The sequence below is a fragment of the Cottoperca gobio genome, chromosome 12 (genome assembly GCF_900634415.1).
Source record: "Cottoperca gobio chromosome 12, fCotGob3.1, whole genome shotgun sequence".
Lineage (NCBI taxonomy): Eukaryota > Metazoa > Chordata > Actinopteri > Perciformes > Bovichtidae > Cottoperca > Cottoperca gobio.
Genome location: NC_041366.1, coordinates 3,829,425 through 3,856,481, shown reverse-complemented (window position 1 = coordinate 3,856,481; position 27,057 = coordinate 3,829,425). Strand labels below are relative to the sequence as shown.

General features: G+C 39.6%; 1 protein-coding gene across 8 annotated transcripts in view; it reads left to right on the top strand.

The window, feature by feature from the left end:
* Positions 1-494: 494 nt before the first annotated feature.
* The window catches only part of sh3bp2 (SH3-domain binding protein 2), a 31,272-nt gene continuing 4,709 nt past the window's right edge, over positions 495-27,057 (top strand). The window contains exons 1-10 of one of the 8 annotated variants that reach the window (XM_029445233.1): positions 495-520; positions 790-844; positions 1,072-1,150; positions 7,251-7,318; positions 23,114-23,253; positions 23,408-23,510; positions 24,117-24,234; positions 25,187-25,254; positions 26,065-26,150; positions 26,240-26,317. In XM_029445233.1, the coding sequence (XP_029301093.1) occupies positions 7,308-7,318; positions 23,114-23,253; positions 23,408-23,510; positions 24,117-24,234; positions 25,187-25,254; positions 26,065-26,150; positions 26,240-26,317 (604 nt within the window). In that variant the 5' untranslated portion in view covers positions 495-520; positions 790-844; positions 1,072-1,150; positions 7,251-7,307. Of the gene's footprint in view, positions 594-789; positions 845-1,071; positions 1,151-2,151; positions 2,277-7,250; positions 7,319-11,985; positions 12,531-14,740; positions 14,831-20,902; positions 21,828-23,113; positions 23,254-23,407; positions 23,511-24,116; positions 24,235-25,186; positions 25,255-26,064; positions 26,151-26,239; positions 26,318-27,057 lie in introns of those variants that run through there. The other 7 variants (XM_029445232.1, XM_029445234.1, XM_029445235.1 and 4 more) reach the window with 7 other exon arrangements.

Genomic DNA, 27,057 nt, shown 5'->3' with positions numbered 1-27,057 from the left:
AAATACATGAGATGAAAGAGGAGAGATGATTTGGAAAATAGCGAACCTAAAGCTAGAGGCTAAAGATTTATAGTCGACGCAACCGGTGAACAGGAGTGCTTTCATTGTATTTTACAGTTCAGTCACATTTCTCATGTTGATACCACTACCACAACACTAAATAGATTTTTCGTAAATGATTGGGCTATACAAATGTTATTAAAAAATATTTAACAAAAGTGCAAATTGGGAAGACATTTTTCCTCCTCTGTCTAGAGTTCTGCACGATTCCAGTTTTGCAAACCTGCCATACAAACCTGCCCAGCAGCCCATCAGAACCAACCCGTTACCTGTACCCTTCAATATTTGAACATGCTAATAAAAATTATTTACTTAATTTTGAGACCCCTACAAAATGTCATTTGACATCTTTGGGGGAAAAATATAAAAAAATTATTTTCTGTTGGCAGCTAGAGGGGCGTGTCTTGTTTGTTTGAAAGCTACTAGCAGGCTGAGCACTGGCGGGAGAACGAGAGACAAAGTAAGCAAACGTGTGCTGTAGCTGTATGTCATAGACAGCTGTTGTTAGAGGTATAGAAGAACTGGTTTTGCAGGTACATTTAACTGCTGTGTAATGTGCTGCAGCTGAGCTGCTAATTAGCTTTCTAGCCTGCAAACTGACATTAGTAGCGTATGTTTCCCCTGTGAATGTTTGTTTGGTGGCTCGTTCAACAATGCACAAGACGTGTGTTCATTAGTTAGATAACAAACCCTAATGTGGTTTATCTGTGCTCTTGTTTTGTGTCGCAGGCTGCTGTCTGGCATGAAAACAAGTTATCTAGCCACGTGGAGTAAAGAAATAACGGTAGGAATATAATAATTAAAGGTTATCTTTTGAGTTTTTTACTTAGTAGTAACATTAGAGCTGTTTATCTTGCACGCACATGCGCATGCTCGTACATTCCTGTCAATGGTGCCTCTTACAAGGCTCTGATAAAGTATTGAAGTTCAGGAATATTATATATGAGTTTCCAGTTAATTGCAATGTTTTGTCTATGTCGTTTTGTTTGTATGCCTCTTTGCGTTTCACAGAGTACTGCAATGAACAACGCTCATGAGTGCGCTCGTAGCTAGTGTGCCATCTGAGGAGACCCGTGCCACGCTGTCTCGCGTGAGTATGAACAGGGATTTACATGGCAAGATATGCTGAAATGCACCAGAAAAGACAGGGCAGAAGTGAATAGATAGTGAACATTGATGCTCAATTTAAAATAATCTTAAAAAATCACCGTACGGAAGAGGAAAGGCTTCGAGGTGTGTACAAATAGTGCAGTCTGTCCTTTGCTTTAATATATGTGTGTGTGGGCTTTTACTTTTACAATTTATTTAAAGTAATAGTGCTTACATTACACTTTTTAATTTTGAAAATAAGTTTTGTTTGGTTACAAAAGAAATCCCACAGGGCACCTGATATGTGAAAACGTTATTCTCTGTTTAGTTTCTTTCTTAAAGGACAAGACATTGAAAGTTATAGAGCAAAGTATGCTGAAGAAACACGCCATTTAATTGACTGCTATTGATGACCTCATGACCTTTCCATGTAGTGCCACCTTAAGGACAAACCTTACATTTGTTTCTTAATAATAATAATAAATTGTATTTATAAAGCGCCTTTCAAAGCTAAAAGCAATCTCAAGGTGCTATTTCCCAGCTACTAAGGATGTAACACATCCACAACAACATGCTCATTCTCTCCAACACTATCCGTAGGGTATTCAGACTGTTTTCATGGACGTTTTTTACACGCTTGGTTATACAGGCTACAGGTTAAATATTGTGTGGGTGTTTGTTTATTACATAATTGCTGACCAGATGTTAGAAGGAGTGGTCCGTCTACACTGTAAAGGGGAAGTTAGTCATGATGTTCTGGCTGCAGTGATACAGCCAGTGAAACTTGATACACAATGGTGTCACCATTTTGTCATTTCTGGTAGAGATTCAAGCAACATAACCAAAATGCAGCAAAGTAGCATTAATGTAGCACCATAAAACAGTTAATGCTGCAAAGGAGTGCAGCTCTGCCATGTTGTTGTTTTTATGTTGGCTAACTGGTCTGCCTGTCTGTGTTCGCATGAACACTGCAGCCAGTCTCTCTTGTGGTTGAGGGGAGGGTGTCATGACACTTTATACAATAGCTCTGAAGCGCCACGCCAGGAAGTGAACTAGGCTATTCTGCAGGGCTCAAACCACTGATGACACAGGCAGTGGAGCTACACAGCTGACATAGCACTCCATGGGTGAGTTTAATCAAAATGTTTAACAAGACTTTTGCACTTTTATTTTATTTTTGAAAGGATAGCTGCATTGCTGCTAGGTTTGTTTAAGCACTTGCTGTGTTTAGCATGCTCTCTACAGATATGCAAGTCATTCAGATAACCTTTTCTGGTTTATATGCCGTTATAGTTTATATTCTGCTTAACAAACGGCTGTTGTACAAAAACAATGATTGCCATCAACCTGAAATTAAAAACTATGTTAATAATTGAAGTTTTTGTTTGATATGAAGAATTTCATCTCATGTAGCCTAATGCATAACAATTTAAACACAATCCAGCCTACCCTTTGCTTAGCCCTGTCTGCCTAGTTCCTATACCTGTCAAGCTCTCCCGTCTGGCACTTCAATATGTGGATTACATTCATAAAAGTGGCAGATATGTATCACTTGAAATTCATTGTACATTTCTGAAACAGAGGGTCTTTTTTCAGACACGAGTAGAGAGAAGCAGGCTTCTTAATTTTAGCCTGTAGAATTTTGCCTTGACTGAAATAACAACAGTCGCTGGCAGATTTTGTCAGCTGTAGCTAGCTAATTAACGTTAGCTCTGTGAGTTGGTTGGAAGGTTTGACTGTGACTTTAATATTTCCAGTCTGCCCATGTGGAAATGAGAATCCTACAAAAGTGTGTTTAGTGTACATTTTATGGCTAGATTATGCTAATTTAGCAAAGTGTAATCAAAGTTTACACTTCGCAAAGAAAGTTTGCATGTCCCAGGTAAATCTCACCAGTTGATTCATAGAGGACATAAATGGGGGGACTGCCTATTGTTCTGCGGCCCATTGATTTGAAACCCCAATAGTTTAAAAAAAATGTCCCATTGGACCCAAAACCCATTTGTCCGACAGCCCATTTCCCCAAAAACAAAACCCCATTGTTTTAAAGGCCCATTGATCCGAAAATACACATACTGCTACTATGGCAAAGGCATGACAGAGGCTAGTTTAAACAATGTGCGGATGAGAGACAAACCGATGGATTTGCCGAAGTAATTTTGGATAAACGTCTCTCACCAGCTTCCAGATGGTGGATGTGTCCGTCCTGAACAAGGCTTTACTTAACCTACCCACATAATGACGTTGTTAACTGATGATATGCTAACATTTAGCCTTAAAGGTATGGCTAATAACCTAGCAGCTAATGTTAGCTATTGCATACAAGCACACATTCTCTTAATCTCTTGTGTTTTTGTTGTGGAAAGGTGATTTAAAACTTCCAAAGACACCTAAAACAAACCTAAAACAAACCAAGAGAAGTAAACATGAATCAACGAGTTTCAGTCTGTACTATCACAGTTTTGGCAATTGTCATCTTGCTTCATCAGCGCATCATCAGGACCTTTTGTTGGGAAATAAAATTCAGGTGACTGACAAAAGTTTGTTCAGCACTTTAATGATTCCAATTTGTATATTTATGTTCTTATGGTGTCACAAAGAGCTCACAAAGAAATAACTGATTATAAACATTATTAGTATTATTAGACTGCAAATAGACCACATGTTATAAATAATGAATAACAGGTATTTACAGTAATGATTGGGGCATTATAACTGTGTGATCGCTGTCACACACTTTTTAATGGACTTAATGATCTGACAAAGTACACAGAGTCGGATACAAGCACAGCCGTTGACCTATTAAAGTGAAACTACCTGCATTGATGTGCATACGTTTTACCATGGTTACCAAATGATTTGCATAACTAGGTTAAGAGCCTTATACGGATTAGTTATGAAAACCTTTCCTGAACAGATTATTTTCTTTAGTTTAGCTTTGGAATCATGCTAAAATCATACATCTCTTATTAGAAAATTCTGAGGTTTGTTCGTTTGCTTTCACGCCACAAACGAACCGCGCCAGAGTCCGCTCAGAAGTGAATCGAGACTCACCTTTTTAATCAGTGTCAGCGTTGGATTAAGCTTTCACATCAGCCCAAATGAGACACATTAACTGAACCAAACAGTGAAAGCACCCTAAGTATCATTCTTAATACAGCTCCATGCACTTTGGCAGGCTAAAATACCAAAACCCAACAGGCCTACCGTGTCTAGTTACGGTTGCTCAGATATGATATATTTGATTTGATAATTTGATAATATTTTTGATTAAGAGTTTGGCCATGCTCTACTGAAGAGTCACTCATAGCAGCTTGTTTGTTGCCATGCTAAACTATGCTGGAGGCAGCAATGGGCTCACCGTTGTGTGTTCATCTGTTCACTCATGGCTTTTTCTAATGAAGTAGTTTGTGGTATGAAGGTTATAAACTTTGTTTACTCCATTTCAAATATGACTTCACACGACTTCTGGTTTATATGGAGCCATGTAAACCCAGTTAGAGTGCAGTGATGTGTGTTTTAGTGGAATGATTCTGTGAATGTTAAGTGGGGAAAATAGAGTTGGATTCAACTAATTAAGCTATGCGACGCTAGTTAAAAGCAGTTAATTAAGTCATAAACCCCATTCCTGTTTTTAAAAGAGTTTTGCGCATTCAAGCTCATTTGTTCCCTTTTGGGAACAGTATGTGTAACACAATACTCTGAGGTCCACTTACTAGCTGTCTGAGCTGGTCAGTTTCGGTCTGGTTTCACAGACGGTACAACATGGTCATAACTTTTAAACAAAATGTTGCCCTCTGGTCTTGCTGTAAGGATGTAGACCCTTTTAAAATATGTACAGCATATGCAATCACCCTTAGATCCTCGATCCTAATCTCTCGGAAAACTCTCAGGGAAAATGGAGACTATGCAATATCAGCCTGATAATAAATGACTTGATTCAAAGGATTTCTTATCTTGTGTGGTGGAAGATAACCGCTCACCTGCATCTGATTCAACTTACAATGTTCTGACAAAAAGAATAAGTTGTCAGAATAGTTTTTCCTTCTTTCACCTAGTTTGACAACTTCTTCTTTGACCTTGAGACTCTTCCGTGCACACCTGTAAACATGGAGAAGCCAAGAGTATTACAGTTGTATTTAATTGAAACAAGGTTATTGGGGCATCTTCCAGCAGTATGCAGCTGAATCAGGTGCTTCGAAGTTTAAGGACAGCAACCTTTACAAGCGGTCTGCCAAGTCTCTTAGGCAAGTCATAATGTATGTCTCTATGATGGCCTATAGGACCTAGTGACCATCTCAATAGGCAAAAAAAATTGTGTTTGCTGGAATAAGACATCTGGTAGGAAAAGAGAGGAGGGAGTTAAGGGTGTGTGAAAAACAGTAGCAAGTGAGGTGGAACAGAAGGGGATTAAACGGAAGAAAATAAAACAAAAGAGGCAAAGACAAACTGAGTCCAGTTCAGTCAGCAGGGCTCACTTTTTGTCACCTTCAACTATCTGTGGTCACTCCGAGATTGTGTTGCTACTGTATTTTTTCATTTCGGTTGTAAAACAAAATACAAGACTAAAATCTGGTTGGGGATGCTCAATGAGCGTTAGAATGGAGAACGGACACCAGCAAGAGGAGATACAGTTGTGATTGCTTTTCTGAAACACTACTGACTGCACAGCCAGCTCACAATGATGTCCGATATGTGTTACACTTAAAATGAATTGAATTCATTGAATTCACTGCATTGATTCGACAGTATGGGCAGTAACGCATCAACGCATGATGTTTGGAGAGTTTGTTAAGCTTGCCTGGTTTTGTTTTGGACTCTGGTCTGGTTGTGTTGTTTTCTGACAAACTGATGACTCACTGTAACAGGAACCAGTATTCCTCACTAATATTAATATCATATGTCACAGCAGACACTGTGTCTCTGCTGTGAGTTACAGTACAGCAGTGCAAATATTCACAATGGTCTCATTAAATATAAATAATCTGAGTCTGAAGTTAATCTTCATTTAACATGTTTATTTTTATTAGTTTGATCTAAGTGTAGCTGCCATATCATTTCCTGTGGTTAACAGCCATACTTGCCAGTCATTGCAGTAACCCACTCATCTGTTAAAGTTTGAAAAGAATAGAGCCTTAGGTCCTTTTGCATCATCAATATCCTGCAAAAATATATTCTCAACTAAGTTTTTCCACTTGACGTATCTGTAATTACATTTTTGTCTTTTATGAGATACTAATTCCTTATATTTTACATCGGATACATCACAAGGATGTAAGACATTGTTATAAATTGCTGGTTGAAGCTTTGTTTCCTCTTTTGATCTGAATGATCAACACTCTAAACCTGAAGTATGTAAGGAAGCCGTAATGCCCAAATGGGGGCCAGCACTTCTTTATCAAACGGAGTCTATCTATATTCCCTCAGCCCAATGCTCCCTCAGATCAGTACCTACGGCAATGCCATGCCATTGTTCCGACGGCCCATTATAATGAAACCCCATAGTCCGAAAAATACCCTTTTGTACCGAAAGCCCAGTTGTCCAACAGCCCGTTAAAACTAATGGTTATTGTTCTGAAGGCCCACACACTCCATGTAACAAAGAGAAGCATGTGGCTTATTATTATACAGAATGACATCAGACCGGCTTCTTATTGGCTTACCCTGATATTCTTACCCTAATCCTAACCAATCTCACTCATCATGCCTAAATCTAACCAATCTAACCAACCCAACCAACGAAGGCATTGAGTACTAGCCAATCAGAGGCAGAGCAGGGCGGGTCATTCCTTTGCCATAGTAGCGAACAAAATCAGGAATGTCCAATGATCTCATTATGCATAATAATTAGCCATGTGCCAAAATACATGGACAGATTTTAACATGGGCAATGGATGATGCTGAGGGAACATAGGGCCTTGTGTGGGATGGACAAAAAGTTCATGAGGGAATATAGCTCTGAGAAAACTTGAGGCCTAATTTTGATATGTGAAATAAATCATAGGTGCTGGGGGAACATAAGACTGATCCCTTTTTAAAATATGGAATAATTGAATTGATCTTGGAAAAAAATAACTGACTGACAGATCAACCTCCTGCAGCTCAAGGACCAATCTTAATGAAATCCAACTGGAGTTGAACAGGACGATCAAGACAGGATGCATGCTGGGTAAGAGCCTCCTCTGATCAAACTTCCCCTCGGTCCATCACCTTACACAAAAACATCTCAGTGGCTTTTGCAAACTTACATTTGACCAAAACTGTGAAACTGACTAAGTAGTTGTTCAACATGATCTTTCCCAGATGTTAATACAGATGACAATCGGAGGTTCTGTGATGTTTGGCGCCAACATGTGTTTACCTTAAGCTTCCAAACATCTATGATGATCTGCACTTTAATTTGTTTTAGTTTAGTTGATAATAGGACTTTAAAAGATTGACATGACACACCTGAGTTTACTTTTTTTTAATACTTAGTGTTTCAATCACATAATTGACACTAACATTACAATTAACAATAGAATGCAGGGATAAAACTATCTCTACGACTACATTTCTACCTTTAGCACAACGATCATACAACTCTTTCATTCTAATGCTGCATAAAGCCTGCCTAAACCAATGTGCATAATCTGATACAGTCTCTGTTGACTCTAAATCTTAAAGCTGGTGATGATGCTAAGCATCAGTGGCAAGAGAACCTGCTCTTTAATTGTTTTTTAGATTCTAACTTTAGTGTAACACCTCACAGTTTTAGCTGGGACAGAGATTAGAGGTCTTGCAACCAAAATAAGACTGCTGTGTTGTTCCATGTAATTACAACAGAGATCACATTGTACACAGCATTAAAAAATGGAGTTGCTATTGTGGTTTAAAAAGAAAAAAAAACATTATAAAATGCCTTTTCACCACACACAGTAAGCACAATGTCAAATGTGATCATTAAAACAAACAAACTGGACTTGCTGTCGGTTCTTCTTCACACTTGCTGTCTGCTAGGGATTGGGTGCAACACTACAGTTGTTATTTTAAGATGTAAAATGTTTTATATTAATTATAGGGTGTATGCAAAGTACTTAAGGTTTATCCAAGATGCACAGGGTGTACAGCAGGGGTGCCCAAAAGGTCGATGGCGATCGACCGGTAGATCACGAATGTAGCGCCGGTAGATTGCGCACCGTTAAAATAAAAAATAAAAAATATAGAATTATATCAGTGTTACTTGTTTTGCGCATTCACGTTCTCTCCTCCGCTCTGTTTCGCGAAGGGCGGGGCTTCACTCCCGACAGACACACACACGTGCGCACACACCTACAGTCAGAGACAGAGCGGAGGAAAGGAGAGGAGTAAACTAAGGACCAGCACCCCCCTGTCGAACGGACCTCAGACAGCACCAGCATTTTTTAATACAGGTAGATTACTTTGACCTGGTCATTTTAAAGTAACTCACAAGTCAAAGAAAGTGTGGGCACCCCCGGTTTACAGCTATATCTAAGAACACATATTAAGAGTAAAGAGTGCATACAAGATGTATATAGAAGATGCTATAAAGTTCATAAGTTCATAAAATGTTATGGATGTATACAAGATTGTATGAAGCATAAAGGCCCTTTTAGACACAATGTAATTCAAGCTGTGCCCGTCACTGGTTAAGCGCACATTTGACAAGGTCTATGGGGAAGTCGTGGAGGACGGTGCAAAATAGGCAGAGTTTTTAAAATCTTCTTGCGGGACTACGTCATTTTGTTGTTGCCAGCAACAAAGATGCATCCGTCCCGTGCTAAGAAACTACCAACAAGCTAGATGTTAAAACACAGCTGATATGCCTACTTGGTTTGAAATGTGTTTCCAAGACGGGCCTTCCTCCTGAGGTCTCCATTCAAGAGCAAACTTTGTCCTTTACAGTTCAGGGAAATGAGTGACACACAATATTAGTTATTTTCTTCCATGGCTGACGTTCAGGAGGTAGAATGGGTGGTCCACTAATCGGAAGATCGGGGGTTCAATCCTTGGCTCCTGCAGACCGCATGTTAAAGTGCCCTTGGGCAAGATACTGAACCCGAAATTGCTTCTGAAGGCGCAGGCATCGGGGTGAGTGTTGTTGTGAATGAGCATTTCAATCAGATGAGCAAGTATCGGTGTATGAATGTGTATGGGTGAATGTTGACATGTACCGTAAAGCTCTTTGAGCGGTCGGACGACTAGAAAGGCGTTATATAAATGCAAGTTAATTTATCATTTTGCCTTCGCCTCGTTTCTATTGCCACCCAGGTGTTCGCCACAGCACTCACGAATTGAACTTTAGGCGTAAGGTGGTCGAGCGGTGCGCAAGCCATTGGAAATAATGGGTGTCAGAGTGCAGTGGTGCTGTTGCTGTTGTCTTAAAAGGCCATAAGGCAAGGCAAATATATTTGTATCGCACCTTTTAACAACATGTCATTTCAAAGGGCTTTACATAAGGCATGAGACACAAACATATACATACATATACAGATATACATAGACTTGTGGTGCATAAAAACTGAATGCTGCTTTTTCCGTATTCAGTTCTGACTCTGGACAGAGTAAGCAGGCCTGTCCCACTGATTTGAGAGGGTCATAGTGGAGCAGCAGATCATAAATATATTTTGGCCCGAAAACATTCAGTGCTTTATAAACCAATCTTAGCATTTTAAATCAATTCTTTGACAAAAAGGAAGCCAGTGTACAGATCTGAGAACTGGAGTGATGTGATCCACGTTCCTGGTCTTAGTGAAGACTCTTAACAGCAGCAGTCGGAACCATTTTTTATCGAAATCCTGCTGAGACAGCAATCCTTCAGTTCTTTATATATTCTTAAGGTGACTTTGTATTTGACTTAATGTGGATGTTAAAATGTAACATCTCCCCCCCGTCTCCGTAATTATTATTTTTTTAACCTGCAATGGTCCTAATACGGCGTCTTAGTTTCTCCCACTTGAGCATTCTGGAGAATGTGTTCACGCTATACAGGACTGTCTCAGAAAATTAGAATATTGTGATAAAGTTCTTTATTTTCTGTAATGCAATAAAAAAAACAAAAATGTCATGCATTCTGGATTCATTACAAATCAACTGAAATATTGCAAGCCTTTTATTATTTTAATATTGCTGATTATGGCTTACAGCTTAAGAAAACTCAAAAATCCTATCTCAAAAAATTAGAATAGTTCCTCAGACCAAGTAAAAAAAAAAGATTTATAACAGCAAAACAAAATCAAACATTTGAAAATGTCCATTAATGCACTCAGTACTTGGTTGGGAATCCTTTTGCACGGATTACTGCATCAATGCGGCGTGGCATGGAGGCAATCAGCCTGTGGCATTGCTGAGGTGTTATGGATGCCCAGGATGCTTCAATAGCTGCCTTTAGCTCATTAGCATTGTTGGGTCTGGTGTCTTTCAGCTTCTTCTTCACAATACCCCACATATTCTCTATGGGGTTCAGGTCAGGGGAATTGGCAGGTCAATCGAGGACAGTAATGCCATGGTCAGTACACCAGTTACTGGTGGTTTTGGCACTGTGGGCAGGTGCCAGATCATGCTGGAAAATGAATTCCTCATCTCCATAGAGCTTTTCAGCAGACGGAAGCATGTAGTGCTCTAAAATCTCTTGGTACACAGCTGCATTTACTCTGGGCTTGATGAAACACAGTGGACCAACACCAGCAGCTGACATGGCTCCCCAAACCATCGCTGACTGTGGGAACTTCACACTGGATTTCAAGCAACTTGGATTTTGCTCCTCTCCAGCCTTTCTCCAGACTCTGGCGCCTTGACTTCCAAATGAAATACAAAACTTGCTTTCGTCTGAAAAGAGGACTTTGGACCACTCTGCAACTGTCCAGTGCTTCTTTTCCATAGCCCAAGTCAGACGCTTCTTCCGTTGTCTTGAGTTCAGAAGTGGCTTGACCATGGGAATACGGCTATTGTAGCCCATTTCCCGGACACGTCTGTGAACAGTGGCTTTTGATACCTGGACTCCAGCTTCAGTCCACTGTCTTTGAAGCTCCCCCAAATTCTGGAAGCGACTCTTCTTCACAATGCTGTTAAGGCTGCGGTCATCTCTCTTGGTTGTGCAGCGTTTCCTGCCACATTTCCCCCTTCCAACAGACTTTTTGTGGATGTGCTTTGAAACTGCACTCTGTGAACAGCTTGCTCTTTGAGACATTTCTTTTTGTGTCTTACCCTCCTGATGGAGGGTGTCAATGATGGTCCTCTGGACAGCAGTCAGATCAGCAGTCTTCCCCATACTTGTGATTTAGTTTACTGAACCAAGCTGAGTGTTTTTCAAGGCTCAGGAAACCCTTGCAGGTGTTTCGAGTTAATTAGACGATTCAAGTGATTCGTTGAACACCCTACTAATATACTTTTTCATGATATTCTAATATTTAGAGATAGGATATTTGAGTTTTCTTAAGCTGTAAGCCATAATCAGCAATATTAAAATAATAAAAGGCTTGCAATATTTCAGTTGATTTGTAATGAATCCAGAATGTATGACATTTTTGTTTTTTTAATTGCATTACAGAAAATAAAGAACTTTATCACAATATTCTAATTTTCTGAGACAGTCCTGTATAGAAAGATGTGTAATTGGTCTACAAGGTTGATGCAAGATCTCTATGGAACTTGTAAGACGTAAAGTGTGCAGGAGGACGCATAAAGACATAGGGTTGTGGTTATACACCACAAACAAACCAGAATACATTTCAAGTCGTATGTGTGTGTGTGTGTGCTGGACCTCTGTATTGTTCCGGTCTTAAGGGATGGAAAGTCCCCCAGACTCTTTCTCGGGTATTGTGTGTCCAAGGGTGTGAAGCATGTTTGTGTAGTGGTGTGGGTTGTATCCGGCACCCAATCACATACTAGCTATGAGGAAGCAGGAAGGAACATGTTGCAGCCAGTCGACCAATGAGAAGCCGTGGCAGAAGAGGAAGCACTGTCAGGAAACCACTGGCAGAGTATCAGGGTTTCAGACCCTTCACAGACTTCCTAACCAACACAATCGATTGTTCTATTTTCCCGTTTGTCCACTTCTTTTAATTATTTTTCTATTTTTCAGTTTCTATTGATCTCTTCCTCCATCTCTTCTTTTAGCCCTCTGTATTGTTGCTCTGTTTTTCCAAATCTAACCACTCCTCTAATCTTGAATCTGTGTCACTACCCATATTGCCCTCCATCTGACCGTGCATCCGTCCTCCGTCGGTCCACGCGGTTGAAAAGTATGGTGGTATATTGCGCCGTGCTGCCACCGTCGTGTCCACCAATATGTCCGCTCCATCCGTGAGGAAGAAAAAGTCCTTTGTGCAGAGCTACAAGCCGAGTGTCAGGATGTGTATTCGGGAACAGAGGGATGTCATGTAAGTTCAGACTCTATCTTCACTCTCTACGAGCCCTGCACACTTTGTGTTGTTCGTCTCGTCTCTGGTGTCTAGTTTTTGTTTCTTAATGTTTGGATGTATTCCTAGATAAGTTGACTGCGAGTTTTCCTTGTCTGCCTTGGTTTAGTGACCATGTCTAGGACCTGTTTGAGGGAGTGAAGGGATATTGTGTAGGTTGTTCTCTGTCTCTATCTAGGATACCTTTTGGTTTCAGATATCTGGCATTTAGTGGTTAATTTTTCAATTTAGGTATCAGAGGTTCTCCGCTGGAGGTTTAGATCTTCTGTATTGGTTATTGTTTGATTTGGTAAAGTTTCTTCCTCGTAACGAGAGGTCAATGAAACAACTGTCGTCCTGTCGAGAGTGTGATACCTGAACATTTTAGTTGTCGAGTCTCCAAAATGGAGTTATTTTTTCACATTACTTTTTTATTCTTGTTTGTATTTTATTGCAGACATTTGACCTAAAATAGTTCATTTGATAGCTCTTGTTTCTATCTTGGAGCCTCTCACGCTACAGTTTTGTGGACCAGTTAAACTTGTTAGGAAGTCAGGCGGTCAAAAATAATGTACGTATTTTCCCACGACAAATCTGCAATAGTGACAGCTTTCACTAGACTTGAAACATTGTTCCAAATAGTAATTAGAAATGTCCATTTCAAGCAGCCGGAGGATGAGTGATACAGACTGTACTTTCTACAGTCTGTCTCTGTGGAGCCAGACATTATGACACACTAAAGATTAACGAAATCACAATTAAAGTCCATGGTAAAGTTGAGTTTATTTGAGTTGACCTTCGTTTAGTTTTTATAAAACTCTTAACGGTGAGAATGGATGAAACAGTTATAGGCAGCAATGATACAGTATCTACTGCAGCAAAGCAGAAAGGAATCACAACACAAACACAAAGAAGGTATGAGGGCATTAAACCTGTGTACTAGGAGGTTGTTATACTGAATGAGCCTGATTACAGAAGTCGAATATGATGTAACCACATTGCAAAGTACATTATTACGCACACAAGTAGGTTGTGCAGTAGGTCACGTCCTATTTTTGGATGAGTTAGATGCAGGTGTGCATATTTCTGAATACAATCTTAATTTTTATCCAAAGGGACTAATTATCTTTAGCCCCTAAAGATGACAATACATGTCTGAGATGTATCAGGAGTAAGAGAAAATGCTGTAAATACTGCAGAGGGAAAATCCCATGGTGGGGAGTTCACGGGTTTGTTTCCCCCAAGAGAGGCAAAGTCAATTTGGGCAGACAGTTGACATCTGTAACTATATCTAAAATACCTTTGAAGATGCAACATTACATTTTCCTAAGATCTGAGTAGAGAACGCTATGTGACCAAATCATTGAATAAATTATAAAAAAAGGTTTGGTTTACGTATACAGAAAAGAGTTAAGTGACATCAGGTTATTTTATACTCAACTCTTGAATATCTAAACAAAGCCTGATGCAGTTATCCAACACAAATCATGTCTGTTTGGTGATTATTCTCCTCAGAGACACATGTCAGCTGTCAGTTGTTGTCACGCAAATTCCTCAGCAAGGTTCATTTACAGGAAATGTGTTCTCATTTTCGACCCTATGTCGGAGGAAGGAGGGTGGGCATGAAGTCAGGGTAAAATCTCTTCGATCTCGCTCTCTCTTCCTGCCTCTGATTCTCTCTCCGCCACTTTATATCTGTCTCTAATTTACTATCTGTGTTTTCAAAAAGGAAACACAGCTACAGTATGATTTTTGTCTTAGCACAGTCTGTGTGTGTGTGTGTGTGTGTGTGTGTATGTGTGTATGTGTGTGTGTGTGTGTGTGTGTGTGTGTGTGTGTGTGTGTGTGTGTGTGTGTGTGTGTGTGTGTGTGTGTGTGTGTGTGTGTGTGTGTGTGTGTGTGTGTGTGTGCGTGTTAGTCTGAGAAGAATCATTCCTGGAGCCGTTTTGAAAGTGTGACCATTCCTTTAATTGCCACAAGTAATGATGCGTAGGGGAAGCCAAAGGTAGAAAAAGAGGACCTGATTTTATTATTTTAGCTTTCAATAAGCCCACTGTTGCAGGTGTGTGCGTGTGGTTAAAGTTAACTTTCTGTTTCTGTTCTGTTTTTTTTTTTTGAGAGGCAGCCAAAGAATCCCACACCCTGTCGGTCACTTGTGATTACTTTATAAAAGGTGACCGTCATAGGTTAGAGTTCTTTCTGTCAAACAGCACCAGGACCAAACTCTGTGTATAAATCTCATGACAACATTTCCACCAATCAGACGATACCAGCAGCACCAGGTACCCATACAAACTAAGGCCTATGTAGTTCACTCATACATGTGTATTCTGTAAAATGTAGCTTTATATATATATATGTAGGCATTTTGGCCTTTTGTCTACACACTGAAAACGTTTTCAGTGTTGACGTGTAAATTTGTATAGCAGGTTTTTTGGCTTGTGTCGTCAGAGTGTGCGGCGTCATCTCTTTGTTAAGCGTTACAAATGAGGCAACATTTGTGCAATGGCCGACGTGGACAAATACAGTGTACAAGGAAACAGAGGCGTCAGAAGCGCTACAGAGCTCACGGCTACATTATGCAACACTCCCACGACACAGACCCCGCCGCCAATAGCTGATTTTAGATAATGTGTGTGTGTGTGTGTGTGTGTGTGTGTGTGTGTGTGTGTGTGTGTGTGTGTGTGTGTGTGTGTGTGTGACCCTATTTGCCTTACTGGCCTTGCCAGCGCTTTAATTGTGTTTTTACACTTTCATTTGGACTGAGATCCCTCTAAGCCAGTGGTTGTGTGGACGGGAAGTCATATTTAAATTTTCTTTCAGTTTGCAGACATTCCGTCAAAGCCTTGTTAATCATTCATCTATATAAACAAACCAAAGTGAAAGAGAAAATCCCTCCAGAGTTAATTTAAACCTCTCTAAACCTACAAATCCCTTAGCTTCTATTCATGTGTTTACACCTGTGAATGAAAGTGGCAGTGTAAATGTGAAGCTGAAGCTGCGGAGGAACCGTTGTGGTCGGTAGTCGAGGTTGAACAGGAAGAAAACGCAGCTCTGTTTGACAGTTTCAGTTTCCTGGGCAGGACAGGAGTTTCTCTGCATATGATGCAGCACGGACAGCGGTTTACCTGCGACCTTTCCACCTGCTCGGGGCTGTGTGTTTGCGTTTGTCTCTGAGAGGCAGTGGGACTTGATGATCTGAGGTCGGTGCCAAAAAAAGACACTTTGCTGATTTCACAGGGCATCTAGCCACATGCACCTGGCAGCTGTTGAAATCTGTGTCATACTGTCAAAGATTCTGAGGTAACATGTACGCATGTAAATTTAAAATGATTTTGGTCCTTAAATAATTACACAAATAACTTAAAAAGTGCACTTAGTAGAGTGCAGATGTTCTCGAGGTGTGTGCCCTCTCCCCTCCCAAACAAAGAAGAGTTGAATCTCTCTAAATTGTCCCTCCCGGCTAGCCTTACAGTCAAGATGGTAGCAAAGATAACAAAAACTGTGATATATGTATCTTGTATCGTCCCTAACCTTAGTGATTCATAACATATCGGGTATGAAATTATTCTGCAGATGGTCCGGGTCAAAATAAGGCTTGTTTTTAGCCTCTCCGATTAGTGGAAATGCCTTTCGCTACTGAAGCAGTTGTTGAATGCTTGGCTTACGCCTGGCGGAGATAATTAAGAAATGCAACAAAAACAGTACAGTCATGTGTGAAATGCCTAATGACAGTTGGGACCCCATTGCACCCCACTTCAGAGCTTTCAGTCATATCAAAGTCTTCGATGTCCGTCGATGGAGTTTGCCCAGTGGCTCAGCTGATCGGTGATTCTGCTTATGGTTACATCCTATTTTATGAATCAAATCCATGACCTCATTGTTACTAAGAAGACTGTCTGTCCACGTAATGCCATACTAAAAATCACATGACATGTACGTGTGTTCTTATTCATATTTTTTATTTTCTATGTCTTGATGTTTCCCCATAACTTTTACAGTTACGATCTCTCTCTGAGTTTTAAAACATGCACTCATCTAGGTCACATTCAATTGTTGCCATGTGCTCACTGCAATAAGCTTTATGAGTAGCAGTGAGTTTTATTTTATTTTATTTTTATCCTGGGTTTGAATCAATCAAAAATATATTTCTGGTTAAAGATGGAAATACAACATTATCTATTGCTACATGCCAAGTCCTGTTACAGCTACACACACACACACACACACACACACACACACACACACACACACACACACACACACACACACAACACAACAAATAAAAGGCTTGCACATCAATATTGGTTAAACATCGCAGGAGTATCAAGCACGCAGCAATAAGCTCTGTTGGCGACAACAAATACTTTATAAGATTTACTGGTCTCTCAGGCTACATGCAGGCTGCCCTAACTCTGATTGGTGGAGCTTGTGAGGGACTGTCTGCACACTCATATTTTGTGGGTAAAATAAGCTAAAATTTAGATATTGCATTTTCAATATTATGACAAAGCAGACTGAAAACCAACAAGAGGTTAAGCTGGGTACAGTCCAGGCCTGACAGAAGCACACGGGGCAGAGGCTGTGTGTAGAGACTGTGTACAACAAGGCTACACTGTTCAACATTGATGTTAATGCCATTAAATTAATTATAATTGCTTAATTTCAAATCCAATGTCTTGCAGTACAAAACATACGTCCTGTACTGCACTTGCATTTGTATCTTGCAAAGAAAAAGGTCTTAAATATAGGCCACTGTCATGTTATCTTGAGGACATTTAACATTCTCTGGTCAGTCTATTGTTATCAGCCTGTTCCAGCGCAGCCTTCTTCTTTGTAACAGACAGGCGGTTAACAGACTTGACACAGAAAAGAAGTTCACAAGCGCAGATAAGAAGGCCTTTTTTTATATTTATATATAACCAAACAGCAATGGGAAGTAAAAAAAAATGATCCACCTGCTTGAGATAAACTCTGAGGGATGGGGATATGTTTTTAACGATTGAGGTTAAAATTTCTGTCTTCGCAAAAGTACTGTATTAGTTGTAGGTGTTCTTTGGTTCAGATGATGACAGCTTATTTTAGTATTTACAAAGCCCAGACGATTATTAGTCAAATTCCCATCTCCAAAACCTGCTGTTATCACTGACAAGCTGTTATCTAAGCAAGTTTACTTATTACATTTGACCTTTAGTTTATCTGACGGTCTGCTCTACAGCCACTTAAACACAATCACAGAGTTGCAATCTCAAAAATGAACACCCCTTTTAACACAGCCATTGTTTTAGGGTGTGTGTGTGTGTGTGTGTGTGTGTGTGTGTGTGTGTGTGTGTGTGTGTGTGTGTGTGTGTGTGTGTGTGTGTGTGTGTGTGTGTGTGTGTGTGTGTGTGTGTGTGTGTGTGTGTGTGTGTGTGTGTGTGTGTGTGTGTGTGTGTGAAGCTCCTGTGCTTCCCTTCCTGACAAACAGCTGCTCTCTGATTAGTATCTCTGGCTCACAAACATCAGCAGAGTTCAGGATGGAGAGCTTCACAGAAACACTCGTGGGGTGAGAGGGTTCAAAGCCTCAACGCACTGTTATTCTCTTTAAATAAAACATCAACAAGCTAACTGTATTTTAGAGCACTGTATATATATGTAAATGAAACAAAGTTCAATAATAGTTTCTTAATGTTGTTGTTGAAACCACCTGTTTCTCAGCATATTTACAGTATTACAGTAAGACAAATATGATGTAAGTAGAAGTTTAACATGGCAACTTCTCATGTTGCAGTGAGAGGAAATTGTTTGGTAAAGCTTCAATATTCAGACATGCTGTAACCCTGACAAAGAGCATATTTCATCATTCAGCATTTCCTCTGAGTGCAGGCAGTGACCTCATCTGACACGAGAACTTATTCGGGTAAACAGAGTAAATCTACTGGATGTCATTCATTCATACTTTGTTATTTGTCTGATAATTACGAGTTTTTTCAAACAGCAACTTTATTTTTATAATTGAACTATCATGGCCACTGTTTGGGAAAAAAATAAAATACATTTGAGAACAAAGTTTGAAGGTTTTGTCTGAACACACTGAAAGCAGTTGAACTGTAAACGGGGAAAGAAACTGACATTTCAGTTGAAGTGTAAGAGATAGCTGTGTGTGCACTGCAGTGACAGCAGTAAATGTCATGAATTAGATTGTGACTGATGATTAGATGTTCTGACTCCTGAGTCTGTGGGAAATTTCAACGGAAGGGAGTGGAATGCTGAACATAGACATTCAGGCCACTTCCTATAGAAAACATGAAAGTGCACAGTCAGACTGCCAGAGTGTTGCTTCAGTTTTGTCCGCTGGCTGTTTGTCTGCTGAAAGAGGACTTCAGGAAATCCTTGTATAGATGATAAGCAGCTGGTGAACTTTGACCTCACTCAGACTGAGTTGTGGTTTAGTTAACTGCAGAATGGACGCCGTTTATCTCTGTCAATTCTGTCATTCAAATTCCCATCCCCCAAAACCTGCTGTTATCACTGACAAGCTGTTATCTAAGCAAGTTTTCTTATTATATTTGACCTTTAGTTGATCTGACGGTCTGCTCTACAGCCACTTAAACACAATCACAGAGTTGCAATCTCAAAAATGAACACCCCTTTTAACCCAGACATTGTTTTTGTGTGTGTGTGTGTGTGTGTGTGTGTGTGTGTGTGTGTGTGTGTGTGTGTGTGTGTGTGTGTGTGTGTGTGTGTGTGTGTGTGTGTGTGTGTGTGTGTGTGTGTGTGTGTGTGTGTGTGTGTGTGTGTGTGTGTGTGTGTGTGTGTGTGTGTGTGTGTGTGTGTTGGTTATCAGTAAACATTACAATCGGAAAACCAATCACATCATCCTCTTAAAGTCCTCACACACACAGCAGGGTGATCAGGGTTCAGAAACAAGCAGCAGCTCCACCCCGGTGATTTATTGTTTATTCTCTCTCCCTGCTTCTGTCCACAACCCCATGTTTCAAATGTTTTCTCTCTTGTTTTGTGTGTAAGAATGGTGACATTGCTTTTCTTACTGGCCAGACTTCCATGACATTTGTTGTGAATATAATCAACCTTCAGGATGATTCCAAGTTATTTTTATTGCATATTCAAACGTAAGTACCGCAGTGATTAAGTATTAAGCGCAGTCACTTTATGCTGTGTTCCGAACAACTTGGAACTTTAAACTTTCCGACCTCCTCCTTGAAAAAGTACAAAGTTCCTACTTGTAAACTTGGGTCAAATAAATCCACCCTGACTTCATGAACAAGCAGTTTTCTGACACCACACAACAATGGAAGCGCACATTGTATATTTGCCTGATGTATTTAGATAAAATAATACATACATTATTTATTAAAACCTGACATAAATTTATGTCAAAATAAGTCGCCAATGTTGTTGGGTTGCTAGTTACGGTAAACAATCTCTGAAAGTGATCTCTGCACAAAAGTGAAGACATAAAGAATGGCAAAAATAATGTGGAGGCTGCACTGTTAAAAGTTCAACTGTGTGTACACTTGCTAAAGAAACGATCAGTTTTTGTTTACACTTGGCGTTGTGCACCTGGAACGCTTGGAGGCTGGAAGTTTGACATTTCAACTGGTTACATTGAGTTGTCTGGAATCCAGCATTAGAGGGGAACAGTGAAGTTCAAATATGCTGCCGTTAGTCATCACAGTAGCTATTCAAGCACACTCGTTTGACAAGTGTCAGTTAGCAAGCTGGCTAATTTAGCTCTGTCGCTAACTGGACAATAAGTTTGCACAGTTCATTTAATAGACGTATCCTTGTATCATTGTACCATCGACTTATGTCTTAGCTGTTGGCAAACCTCATTTGGAGCAGTTTATACTCCGTTGGTAGTGCAACACAGCTAATTGGCTATACTAGGATATTTCTGTTTTGAACTTTGTAGCTGTCCGTTCCCTCAAAAGTCAGCATTGTCCACAAAATAGTTTGCTGTTGGCGAACAGCAGAAACGTGCATGTTCACAGAAGTGGAACTAGCAAAGATTTAAATTGAATCATGAATATATGATAGTATGGGCTGAGCACCTACACTTCCCATAATGCAACACAAGCCTTAGAACCTCCATGCGTGGTATAAGCTTTTAAGGTCTATCCCTCCAGCTTGTAACATAGGCCTTATACAACCCTAAATGAGATCACTCAAATAGTGTTCTCTGGTTATTTTCTAACACTTGAAAGAGACACAGAAAACGTTGTTATTTCTTTTCACATGCTGAGTAGTACAGCCTCAAAGTGCCGTTCGGTTCTTCTAACAGTGCCTGAAAACCACTGTTCCGACTGCTGCATCTGACGATCGTACGTTACTTCCACCACTGTCCAAAAAAAGGATTTTCCCTATGCATTAAGTGTTGTACAGTTTGTTTGTTTGAAACATACTGAGGCCTTAACCACAGAAACTGACTTTGATATGAACATTCAGTGGAGTGTATTCATATCCTGCCAGTCACTGCGTTTCACTACACACATAAAACAGGTGTGAAGAGAACTGATTTGTTTCAGTAAACTGAGAAGACAAACAACCATTCCTGCAGGTTTTTATCTCAGTGAAAGGGAGTAGATTTTTGGCAAGAAGTCCTAGTAAATATGGAGTTCTTCATTCTTGGACTTTACACACACACACACACACACACACACACACACACTCCCTCTCTCTCCCTGAGTTCAGTAGATGCTGTTGATAGACTGGAAGTTACACATAAACACATTAGAGGATGAAGAACTTCACTTGGGATGTTTATTTTCACTACTGCTCTCTGTCACACACACACACACACACACACATACACACACACACACACACACACACACACACATACACGAACATGAATAATTGAACCCTGGCAAAATGACTGAGCCGTGAATGTGTGTGTGCTCATTTAGAAATCTTTGCGTATGTACACTATCTCAGTTTGAGTGTGTTTGTGTGCAAGGGAAGGCGAGAGAGATAGATATCAACACAGGCAGCCAGAGAGAGACTGAGAGATCAGCAGAGAGTGAAATGAAACGAGAGTGTGATCAGAGGAGGCAGAAAACCAGACAGACAGATCCTTCTCCGTTTGGATCTGATGAGACGCAACATTGAACCCACAGAGACTGGAAAGAAAAGGAGTTTGAGTTCAGTCGGCTGTCGGTTCGACGTCCCTGTCATGGACCTACTACCGGAGTTAGCATCCTCAGTGTTAGCCTCCACAGTCAGCCAGCTGAGGGAGAGCGCTACTGTTCAGAGCATCTACAGGAGGTTCAAGAGGAGGTAGGCAACACCTGAGCAGGTCATAACTGAATCATGCACATGACGGTGTGAGAGGATGATTTTCCCAAAAGATTCGATTGAGAGAAAAAGGAAGATTATTCCACTTTTAACAGGATTTAATAAATGACATTAACGTCATATTGATATAACGTGACTGTTGATAGAACCACCCTTTAGCTCTATCTGTCCATTGACTTTCTCCATTTATAATAACAATGACATCTGTTCCACTTGCCCATGTAAAATAACAACTGGAAGTATGGATAGCCTGCCTCGATTTATACTCTTTTCCCATCAAAATAATTAGTGCGTATATACAGGTTTTTTAAGCTCGGGAAAACGTAAGAGACAGACCATATTCCCATTGCCAGAAGGTGAATGTGCCTTTTTGTTTTTTATCTGGTGAGCCTCGTTCGACATCATGAAGGTGCCAGAAAGCAGGGTTAGTAAACAACGGTGGTTACTTCTTACTTCTGTTACTTATTCCGTCTCTCTTTTGAACTCGGTGCCAACTAATATTATGTTAGTGCTGCTTAGCGGGAAAAGGACCATATTTGGGCGTAGTCACTGTAACATAAAATAGTAAATAATAGTAATAATGTAAAATAGTGTACAGCGTCACAGGACTAAGGGTGACCGGGTCTCTTCTGTTCCCCCACTCTCTGGAACAACCTCCCTGTGGAGATCAGACTGACGAGCTCCTGATCCTGTTTAAAGTGTTTTCACAGGGTTTATGTCCTGTATTCACTTTCATCTGTTAAGTCACACAGCCTATTGATTATTTGAATTCTTTTATATTGTTCTTCTATATTTGACTTATTGTTGTCATATGTAGCTCCTTTTGCTCAATGTTGCATATCATTGTTTGTCTTCCATTAGTATTGTGTCTTGTAAAGCACTTTGCAACATTGTTGTGAAAAGTGCTATATAAGGTTTAAATTAAAACTTTATTTATATTATATATACTTCTATATTATATGTAAAGTATGAATACATTTATTATTGTTGTTATTATTATTTATAAAGGCACCAGTCTCTCTCAGAGCTTCGGAGTTCTCTGTGCATGAACTGACAACTTGGCTGGTTTGGTACGGAGGTTGTGTGTTAATCATTTCTGGAACTTCAAATATTTCATTTTGTCTTGTTTTTTGTGTCTGCTGGGATTCAGTCCCACATTTCCATGATTGTGTCCGACTCCTGAGGTATCTGTCTTCACTGGTAGATCCGTCACAGTGATTCAATAATAATAATAATAACATCCTCTTCCCTCTTTTCCTCTCTGGTAGAACCATGTCGTCTCCAGAGATGTGCTGGCCGGTGCCGATGCGAGCCATCGGGGCTCAGAACCTCCTCACAATGCCAGGAGGAGTTTCAACTTCAGGATACCTACACAAGAAGGGAGGCAGCCAGTTCAGCCTCATGAAATGTGAGTTCATAATAAAAAAGATGAAATGTTAGTGACTGAGAACAAAGTTTAAATCTTCTCTTGTAGTTGCAGTGCTTTGTATTTATGCCCATGTTTAGTTTCATTACACAGGTGGATAATAGAACGTTCTTAATACCTGTTGCCTGTCTTACAGGGCCACTGAGGTACATCATCATCCACAAGGGCTGTATGTACTACTTTAAGAGCAGTACCTCTCCCACCCCACAGGGGGCGTTCTCTCTCAACGGCTACAACAGGTCAGTGAAGATTCTTCAGCTGCTGAAAGTCCTCAATTAGTAATGTTGTTTTTCTAACGTACTTCTAGACTCGGCTTGACTTAAGTTTTCTAATTTAAATGTACACACTGCTCTGTGCTTTTTCAGTCTTTGAGTATTGGTGGGCAACACCGGAACGTTGGTCAAAATCACAATGAATATCATCTTGTCTATCTACAGTTTCTATATCTGTGTGCGTGAAGAGGGCGTTAAGGAAGAAACTAATAGTTAACATTGTACATCATATTGTAAGTGCATTGATAAAAAACAATGACTCAAAAATAACTTGGCCATGTGATGACATGTCTGCCTTTCAGAACTTATTCTCTCTCACAGAAAAGAAACCGCACGAGTTCAGCAGCAGAACCTCCTCAAACCAACATAGCAAATGACAAAGTGCTTTTTTATTCGTAATGGTGATATATTAATTATTCACTCAGCGTATCACCAGTGGTTGTAATCATGTCAGTAACAGGTGTCAGCTCTACAGGACAGACAGCCACCATTAGAGGTAGTTCATTAGGGTAGTTTATAACGAGGATGGTTACAGCTGAATTGTGCATATAACACATTTATCCTCTTCCACAGAGTGATGAGAGCAGCCGAGGAGACGACATCAAGTAATGTGTTTCCTTTTAAGATCGTCCACTTCAGTAAGAAACACAGGACGTGGTTTTTCTCTGCAGCCAGCGAGGACGAGAGGAGGGTGAGAACAACCACTATACTCACATATACTGCGTGTGTGGTTATAGCAGACCTGCTAAGGTCTTCATTGTGACTTTACCACAATTCAACTCACAAGTTTAATTTTCAACTGCAAAAATACTTTTTTCCCACAATATATTTTATTACATTTTCAACATTACAGACAAAAAAAACAAAAAGCAAAAAACATGCTTCAGCTGCAAAACAAGTGGTAATACAAAATGTACATTAATTACTAAACACACGTTCAAAACATAACATGTTCACAAGAGAGATACACAAGTCAAGCTCGGGACTGCATTGCAACTAGTCGCCCACTCGATCGTCAGTTAAGTCCAAGTCTTTAACATAGTTTATAAAGGGCCTCCATATGTTCTCAAATATATGCTGCTTAGCTTTAATATGTAAGAGATCCTCTCTGATGGAAGGCCTGATAACATCCGTCGTAACCACTGAGTGATGCTTGGACTGTGAACCCTTTTCCCAAACAATGTAATACACGTCTTAGCGCGAAGCAAACTGCGGTCTATAAATGCTCGCTCGTTTTTACTATATTTATGTTAATCTTCTCTATCGTACCTCGTACTTCTTCCCAGAACCTTTCAATCTTTCTGCACTGCCATATACAATGAAACAATGTTCCTCTAGCTTCTGTGCACTGTGCATATATCTGGAATGTTTTTGTTGTCTCGGTTTAAATCCACCGGAGTTACATGCAAAAATATCTTTTACTGGATTTTTTAACATTAATATAATTATTTTACAGTGTCATTTCACGTATGGAATTTGTTCATCTTATTACATTTAAGTTTGTAATTTTAATCAAGAACAGCAACCACAATTTTAATATTGTTTTCCAGCAATATACAGTATGAGCCATTATTAGCTCACAGAGTCATTGTCCTCTGATCTCCTAAAATTCTTCATTCTACATATTGTTTTTTCTTTTACAGAAATGGATGCGACACCTGCGGAGGGAGATAGATCACTATAACGACAGAAAAGAGTCCCACAGTCCAAGGTAACTTCAGCAAATCAAATATTTCACAGAACAATGTGGACTTGGAGTGTTGTACCATTTGTGATACAGAATAAATGTAATATTTCAATTATAATTGTGTTGATATCATAAAAAAAAAACCGTATTTGATACAAAACCCAAAGCACATATTTCTCCACAGACGGCCTTTATTAGTAAGACCATGGTCATCCTTTAACGCTTGACTGAAACCTTTGACAGCTACAATGCTACTTTTTTTCCAGCAGACAAATGGCACTTAAAGTTTTTGCCCACCAGAAGCTAATTCTGCAGGTTAATTTATGTAGGCAATTAAAATGGCCACTTGTTTTTGATTACAAAGCTCCCAGCCGCGAGTTTCTTTGGTCAGAACAGACAGTGTTATTAGGACTGGGGACTTTAGCAGCTCGTTAAATAGCTTTTCATTATAATGAATCTCTTTGGGGCGCAGGGAGCTTGATCTTGCAGGAAATTGATTTACTTATATGAAAACAAAGTGTCCTTACTAACCTTAAAGGTTCAATGTGTAAGTTAATTAATTAAATATAATTAATTATAAACATTAGAGTTTGTATGGACCCAGTTTGGAGGCTAAATACTTTACTTTATTGCCCCCTATTTCTTGAATTACACATTGAACCTTTAACAAAAATCTCTTTTCAAAGATTTTGTTATTTGCCAAAAATACAAATGTGTTTAATAGTGTAGGGTTAATTTCATGAACCTACAGCCAATTGAATCCATTTAAACTCGACGTTTTAATCTTTTTCTGCATATCATGTATTCATGAAAACATTTTCTTTGTTGCCATAGTGACTCAGATTCAGATGCCGACAGTTTCTATGGCACGATTGAGAAGCCCATGGATATTAAACACTCGGTGGATAACACGCAAGATGGTAAGATCACCTTAATGAATACACACACGTTACAAACACGTTATACTTGTGTGTTATTACACTGCTGTATCTGTTCTTTCTGTGGGCAGATTATGGCGAGGATGATGATGATGACGATGAAGAAGACTATCTGAAACCAGATAATGAATGTTCGCCGACATCAACAGGTGACGCCACCCGCCACAGACACGCACAACATCTGACTTGACATTACTCATCATACGAACAAAGAGTTCCTGGAAATTAAAAAGACAATAAAGGGAACCACAACTAGAAGTGCACTCGCACACATGAAACACACATGCTTGATTTTTTTAATATTTTAATGGAGCTCGGAATTTTCAGTTTATTTTTATTTATTTTTACACATACAGGAATGTATTGGGGTTTATGTGAATATTAAACATTAAGTGAAAATTTGATTAAGAAAATAAAAAAAAATTTTTTTTTAAGGGAAATCAAAGTAAAAACGTAAAAACTACGTTAGTTTAATAATCATTGAGGGACTCAATGATGATATGTATGAGTTAAAGGGGACATAATATGTTAATTTTCAGGTTCATTCTGGGTTTCTACTAAAACATATTTACATGCTTCAATGTTCAAAAAAGACATTCTCATACTGTCTGTGTAAATGTACCTGTATTCACCCTCTAACTGAAACACTCTGTTTTAGTGCTAAATGTCTTGTTGACTGACCTAGGGAGCCCACAAAAAACTGTCTGTGTCGTCTTATTTTGCAATTTGTGGCAGTAAATAAGTCAGCTTTTCATAATATGTCCCCTTTAAAGTGTATACTGTGCTGTTCTCACCACCAGAGGACTTTGTTCACTGGAAAACAGGAAACAAATTGTTCAGTGAAAATTGATTTAATAAAATTGGAAATTTAATGAGCCTTATTTGTATT